This window comes from Populus euphratica, unplaced genomic scaffold (genome assembly GCF_000495115.2).
Source record: "Populus euphratica unplaced genomic scaffold, PopEup_1.0 scaffold31.1, whole genome shotgun sequence".
Classification (NCBI taxonomy): domain Eukaryota; kingdom Viridiplantae; phylum Streptophyta; class Magnoliopsida; order Malpighiales; family Salicaceae; genus Populus; species Populus euphratica.
In genome coordinates this window covers 1,477,521-1,485,177 of record NW_011499850.1, presented here as the reverse complement: position 1 = coordinate 1,485,177, position 7,657 = coordinate 1,477,521, and the positions used below count along the sequence as shown (strand labels likewise).

At 34.1% G+C, this 7,657-nt stretch overlaps 1 protein-coding gene across 2 annotated transcripts; it reads right to left on the bottom strand.

Annotated features, from left to right (window-relative positions):
- Positions 1 to 4,786: 4,786 nt before the first annotated feature.
- LOC105121001 (uncharacterized) lies at positions 4,787 to 7,445 on the bottom strand. 2 transcript variants are annotated; one of them, XM_011019465.1, is made up of 5 exons: positions 7,269 to 7,445; positions 5,814 to 6,064; positions 5,651 to 5,741; positions 5,241 to 5,304; positions 4,787 to 5,089 (listed from the first exon to the last, which is right to left on the bottom strand). In XM_011019465.1, the coding sequence occupies exons 1-5, from the start codon at positions 7,325 to 7,327 to the stop codon at positions 5,036 to 5,038; spliced, it is 519 nt and encodes a 172-aa protein (XP_011017767.1). In that variant the 5' UTR covers positions 7,328 to 7,445; the 3' UTR covers positions 4,787 to 5,035. The 2 variants fall into 2 exon arrangements, with proteins under 2 accessions (XP_011017767.1, XP_011017766.1); XM_011019464.1 differs by lacking the exon at positions 7,269 to 7,445 and adding an exon at positions 7,077 to 7,262 and having other exon boundaries at positions 5,814 to 6,069.
- Positions 7,446 to 7,657: the final 212 nt, after the last annotated feature.

Genomic DNA, 7,657 nt, shown 5'->3' with positions numbered 1-7,657 from the left:
GCAGTGGTATGGTCTTCGGCCATTTTTTTCCTCCGTTCCTTCTCTCTGTGCGTCTGATTTTCATAGCTGCAAATATATTGTTTTCTTTCGACAACATGCATGATCAAATCGATCTATATTCTTCATTTGACAGGAGTGCGTTCTTGCTGAAGAAAAAAAAGCAGCTGTCAGCACGTCCAATTCTTAATTAAATCTATTTTATAATCTCATGAACCGATCAATCCATTCAATGGATGCTAATGAACAAGTTTGCTGAAACAAGTTGGAGAATCGAGAATTAGATAATTCAATTCATGGATTTCTTTTTTGCGTGCAAGTTGAGTGAGCTCTATGGCACTAGTTCTTTGTACTCTTTAAAGGGTTCAATCCATTATTTTAAAACTCGGCTTATTTTGATAAGTTAATTTGACACCTAGTTAACCTGCAATTTGGATCTGTTTATATTAAAAAAATAAAAATAAAAAATTTATTAATCCAGTAAAAATTCTAAATTGATTCAGCAACCTAATCAAAACATTTTTTTGTTTAAACAACGTGATTAAAATTAAATTAGCTCTAAATCAACCCGTGTCGGGTTTTAAATTGCGCATGGTACTTGTGCAATAAAGTAAAAAAGCGGCAATACAATTGGCATGGATTAACGGTATGCTGCTCAATCCTTGATTTCCAGAGTCTTTGTATCTTGCATTACATGACAAAAACTGATGTTGTCTAAATGAGCATTAAACTAACCAATCCAAGTTCCATGCGTGTTTACTCTCTTCTAGTCTTCTTGTTAATTCATTCAAGGAAAGCAGGCCACCGCAAGGGGTAGCAGAACTAGCAGGTTGTAACCGGCCGGCCAATCAAGAAATAAAAGGACGTGTGCGTGTGACAATAATGTAGTAGGGAAGGACATTTGTCTTCAATTATTCGATGGAGCATAAACTCTTCTTTCCCGGGCTAGGCTCATATTTTGATTCAACCATTTATATTTATTTTTACTGGAAAGGTAATCCCATTGTAGATCACCTCGTTCAATAAAAAATATACAGAATATCTAAATTTATTATTTGGCGATGACCCTCCTAGATAATCTGTTGCTACTATTTTTAGCCTCTGTAATTTGTGGTATTTTAAGGTAATATTTTAATTACTATGTAAGGAACATATAGTGGAAAAATTTAAATGATCTAAAATTTATGTTTTATATTTAGCTAATTAGTTGAACAAATTTCTATTCCATGCATAACACAGTTATATTTTATTTAATCCTATCACCTTCTTTCAAAAAACAAAAAATATGAAAAGACTTCTTTGTGAAGGCAGGAGACGAGTACGCTATCCGATCTATTTGAGCACAAGAACTGATCAAGGAATTGATGAGACTTCTTGTAGTATTCTAGCATGCATGATACTTCAACAAGTAAAAGAGAGATATCACGGGTTTTAACCGTGTGGAAAACGCTTATTAAAAGTGAGTTTGTCTGAAAAATGCATTAAATTATTACTATTTTTAATGTTTTTTTAATGATTTTGATGTATCAATATTAAAAATCAAATAAAAATTATTTTTATTTACTTTTTTTTTTAAAAAAAAAAGCTATGCCATATTACCAAACGCGTTACGTTTGAATTCCCTTGTCCTCTTCTCCGGCGAGGAAAACTTGTCGTCAATTAATTCGACACAATGTGAACTTAGTTTTACGTCAAAACTAGACGTCCTTAAAAAATAGCAGCTTCTTCGACTTTAATTTTGCCACAACTTGTTGTTTAATTAATTATTAATTTGCGACTAACCCACTCCCCACCATTCTAGAAATGTATTCGTGATTTGTGGGGTTCTTCGTTGAGCCTTAAACCAAGACTGAACCTAAAGGACTCCATCCCCGAGAATTCATTGATTTTGGATTTCATTTTCTGCAAGGCAAATGATCAGTCAAGCATGTACCACAATGCAAGTAAGCACAAACATAAGATTTAGCCAACAAACCACAATTATTAAACCCAACGTAACAAGTAAATCTAAAATCAATCGGTTAGACTTCTGGCTTAAAGAAAATCAAATTAATGTTAATTTGATTTACTTAACATGTCAATTTATAACCTAATCTTAGACTAGAACATGTTTAATAACTTTGGAAAACGGCAATTAGGATTTCAAACTGTTCTACGTGGTCTTTTTAAAAGAGAGTGAATATCATTGTAGATTTACAGGCGCACGGTTCCTGCATGCCAATCGAGTAAATGAATATTCAACATAGGTTGGCATGTCACCATATCTACATCAATTCTAGATAAAAAAGAAAGAAAGAAAGAAAGAAGGTGATGGCGCTCTCTCGCACTCTTTCTTTTTACACATTTTTTAAACAGCAAATTAAATTAAAAACAATTAGTTTCAAGTGGGTGTAGACATGGGTTTGGTCCAATATATTATATATGTAGTTTTTTTCTCGGTACATATGAAGTTTTGTGGAATACATTTAGGGTTTTGAATAGATGCCCAGATTCAGTGTAGCCTCCTTCAGCGTTTTATAACGATAAAATTGGAATTTAATAATATTTAGTTGATGAACCCTAGTTGTCTGGGTGGATGTATTGGTTCTGGGAAACATACAAAAATGGCATCCAGTTTTATTATTATAATGTTTTGATCTCCAATTGAATGCATTTTTTTATTATTATATTGTAATGTTCTTTGAATTGGCCGTATGCATGTGTAAGATCACCTTTAGAAGGCTTAATTTTTCCTTTTTTTTGTTTTTTTCCCTTTCCTTTCCAAAATATTAATCTTGAACATGGATTATACTAGGAGAAATTCTGGATGCCTAAATAAAACGTACGTTATATATAGGAATGATTATATGGGAAATTAAGATAAAAATTAGTAAAGGCGGATGAGACATGTTTTTATTTTTTTTATTTTGATAATATAAAAACTTATTCTAAAATTATCGTGTAAAAAAATTATTTTATATTTTTATCTCGATTATGTTTTCACTGTTTCTGATTTTTTCTATACTATTTCTGTTTTTCAATAGCTAGACAATACAGTACAGTGCAATGCTAGTTTCCTTGGAAGTTTGAATCATTAGCTGCAAATAAAATTATTATGTTGAAACAACTAAATTAAGATACCTGCAAGAACACAAATATATTGAAACAACAAATTAAGCCAAAAATTCGTACTTTCTCTGGAAAGAAAAGATTTGAGCTTTGCGCCACAAAAAAATAATATTCTAATAATGAATAATTAAGTAGTATCAGTATCATAGTTTTGGGATCATTCCTAACTATGGAGATTCGCTGGTCTATCAAAATTCATTTAATGCAGCAAAATTCATGCATCATCTTGTACTAAACATTCATTCTTTAGCTGACAGAGGCAAGCAGTGCAGAGACACGTTGGAAGATGTGTTGAAAAGATTTGTGTTTCATCATTTGATTATATACTATATTTAGCATGATATTACTAACACAAACAACGTACTTCATCATCAATGTTTCATTGAATCTGGCATAGAACCAGAGGCATCAATCTTCTATGAGCTTCACGAGCAAGGATTTTCTTTTTCCTTTGTATTAATGATCTCAGTTAAGGATATTCGTGATCTAGCTTTGATGAACAAAGACTAAATCTTAGATCATGATATCATCTGCAAAGAATGTACTAGTCTGGCAATGCATATCCCCTATATCAAGCCAACCGACTTGTCCTTTCAAGCTTAAAAAAATAAGAAATTAGGTATGGATGGTTAATTAAACAGGTTAATTTATAAATTAACAGCTTAACTTAAATTTATATTAAAATAATATTTTTTAAATAAAATTAAAAAAAATTAGAGTTGATCGGGTTAGGTATCAACTAGGTATAATTGGGTTAACCGAGTTGGTAAATCCAGCTCACCTTTAATTGTTTAGGAGGGAAAAAAAAGTTGTGGAAGTGTGTGGAACAAAGGGGAAGAAGCACAATGTTTAGTCAAGTGGATTTGTTGAACCAGCAGGGGCATTTGAAATGGAAGTGTTCTAGATGACCTCTGGGCATTATGTAGCATCTAATTAGGTTTATTTTTCAATCTCTGTGTTCTAATAGTCCCATCATCTATAGCCATCATTTTTTTGTGAAGTTTATCATGCAACTTGATTTTTTTTTTTTTCCTTTTGTTACAGAATTCATTGTACGATGCATGCATGTATCTCTTTCATTTTACTAGTAGCCACATCTTTTCTTGCTTTTGGTTACCTGGCAAGATCGTGTTAAGTCTGCAAGGCTCGCAGATTTTTCAATAACAACGGCTGCGGTGGCCATTTACCCGTGAAAGTGTATAAAAATAGTTTAAAAAAAACCTAGCTTTTAGTTTACTTGTACCAACTATTCCTTGTCAACACTCTGGATTTACTTCGAGTAACCCGTCTGCAATTTCTTATCTGGCCATCTTCAATGACTAAAATTAGGAGGATATCACATGAAGAAATCCAAAAACATCTGCAGCCTTGGCCGTTCCTGCCAGGATTGTTTGAAATGAACTAGAAACACATCTGATCGGCCTGATAGTGCTATACAGTGGTAATTTTGTGTGGTTTACAGGATGAATTTTAAGTTGGACATCTTCAGATTGATACATTAGGGCCTCTAGACCATCAGATTTTAACAACACATGACAAATGAACTAGGAACCTCTTCACTGGATGCTCAATTGACTGTAGTGGAATCTTACTCCACAAGAAAAATGCCCAGCATCGCCTGTGTGCGATTCATCACCATGCTATTTACGAAGATCATGTATAAATCAACGCAGATCCAAGATGCATTCAATAGAAGAGTGGCTAGTACTGTATTCGGTACACAATATGCTTTCAACATGGCATTTACAGAACAAGAAAAGGATGGTTATTTGACATTAAATTACAACTGAGTGGAAGCACTTCCTTGGACTTTCTCACTCTCTCTCTCTCTCTTCTTTTTGTACATGGCTATTTACAAATTACAGAAGATTCTTACGAGTTATAGGAATATATGTGAAAAAGGTGAGACAATCTTCACAATTGAAATTCATCAATCATACAATCCCTCCTGCTCCCATACATCCACCAGAAAATCAACCACCTCCTGATAAGTTAAAATCCAATCCGTGGATGTCAAAACTGTACAGTTACGATGAAATGCTAAAAAAACAGGGGGGGGGGGGGGGGCAATCATCTTACACAAAAAAAAAGACAAAAAAACAGGGGGGGGGGGGGGCTGACATGCATTAACTTACAGAAAGAGGGATGGGCCGAGGAAAGGGATTTCTGGAACCTAGCAAAACTTCAGTTGCATTCCAGCTGAAAAGATACAGCAGACCAAAATGAGAAAGAAAAAATGCAGAACGCAAGGAATTTACAAAATCCAACTCTTAAGCTATCCTCAGTTTATCTGTCACCACAGCACCACGTGCTGATTGTGATATATGAGAACACAACAGGGATTAGAAGCCACAAGAGCAGGCAACCACTAGAAGTGATGATTTTGCACGAGAACAGAAAAAAAGGGTTGCCAAAGAACTAAGAAAGCTGGAGAACCTCTTATTAATGTTGCCTTTACTGGGGTTTGGAGAAAGCCAGAGCAATTGAATCAAAATAATGAATGTTTAGAAGAAAGAAAACACCTTAATCTGGATTCCCATCTTACCTTAATCTGGATTCCCATCTTCGCTGATTTTGGTTCCCAGATGTGCCACTTCCAACCCATCGAAGCCTTCTCTGTTCCCAGAGAAGGAGACCTGAAAATAACAAAATGTCAATGCCACATGACATGATGAACAGTCAACTAGAACAGATAAGCTGCAACTTACCATGATTTACAAATTCATTATTGGTGCTCAAGCTACCAGTGCTGCTACCAAGATTGTGGTTTGATACACTGATTGATGAAATGCTTCTTTGAGACTGAACAGTACTGTTGTCCAAGTCACATGTGCTGGAACTCCAAAAATCATTTGATATGCTAGGTTTGTTCACTGCTCGCCCTTGTATTCTCAATCCTTTCGATGGCTCATCCACAGCAATAATTGGCGTGGGTTTAGTGCAGCATCCAAAACAGCCACTGTTCTGTTGCAAACCAAGTTAAAGCATATATATAAAAATGCAAAACACAACAACAACAAAGTATTAAGTCTTCGCACCATATGTATGAAAGTTGACAGTAACAATGGTGATAACAAGATAAGAAACATCATACAATCCAATTCACAACCATTAATTTATCGAGGTGCAACAAACCCACAAACATTTGTTCTAGACAGAGCAGGAATAAAGAAGTAAAACTTACATTCACAGGTTTCTTTCTATTTTATTGCCACGGAGCTAATGGAAGAAGTTGCTCTAAATAGGGCTAGAACTTAAAGGGCACAACAAGGATTCATATAGCTGATAATGAGTAGTTTGGGGTAATACTTGATTGGTTTGAGTTGTGTTCATCAACTTTCCACTCTTGAGACGTACCCCTAAGGCACAGTTGAAGCACAGAAATCAACAACTATACAAACTGACCCAAATTACTGTTCGCTTGATTAATTTTATTGGAAAGGAATAAGCAACAACATAATACGATCCATTATCTGGCAATAGATTTCTAACCTTCGAACAGCTATAGTATCATAAACAGTTCTAATTTTAGTTCTCTAGCTACAAGAACTGCCATCTTCCAGCACCCAAATTAACTAAGATGCTTAATACTCTAACCATTAAACTTTTAGCTAGGTCCCTTCTTGGGTGACTAGAACTCAACCAAAAATGAATTCCATTACAAAAACATAATAACTATAATTTCAACATAAAATCTTCTCTTCTTTCGAGTTTTAAAAATATTATCTATTTAAAAATCCATGCTCTTTGACATAGTTTTCCACAACTGCACACAGAATTTGAATTTAAAGTTTCCAAATTTATGACAACTTCCTTCCTTCAAGCCACCAAAGATCCTCCTCTAACCCAATCTTTCTTTAGATGAAACACTAATCCAAGTCAAAGTTTCCAATTCCCACCACATCTTCATTAATTCCCACAAAAAAATAAATTAACTTCACCAAAAATAGAGAAGCCACAGGAGTATTTAAAAAAGAAGAAACCATAATTATAAGCCAAAAAGAAACCAAACCCAGTTGTTCTTTTAAGGTTCTCAGCTCAAATTCAAGATCTAACCCTCTTCCAATGGACTCAACACTCATTAGTACCAAACCCAGTAGTCCACGAATGAAAGCCAATCATAACCAAATAAAGAAACAACGAATGGGTTTCTGAGGACTTACCCCATAAAAGCGAGAAAGTGACCGATCCAAGCAGGCACGGAGCTACTCAATATCACCATTAATTGTTAATGTCGAACTTGGTGGTGGTAGAGACCGAAGAAAAGCCGATTAGTGAATGGTATTAAAGAGGATGATGAGTTACTTAAGTAATTAATGTTGTGGTGTTTGATATTTCTGCTCCTTTTTTAACAGCCATTATTACTTTATAACTGCTAATTAATTCTTTCTACCGCCTTTAGATAAATTTGTTTTATATAATTCTTATGAATTTACTTTTTAAGAATTTATTCGTTTTGATATAATTTTTTTTTTTTTTGCTTACAGCATAGATAAAAAATTATTGATATTCTACTTTTTTAAAAAACAAATTATTATTATTTGTTATATTG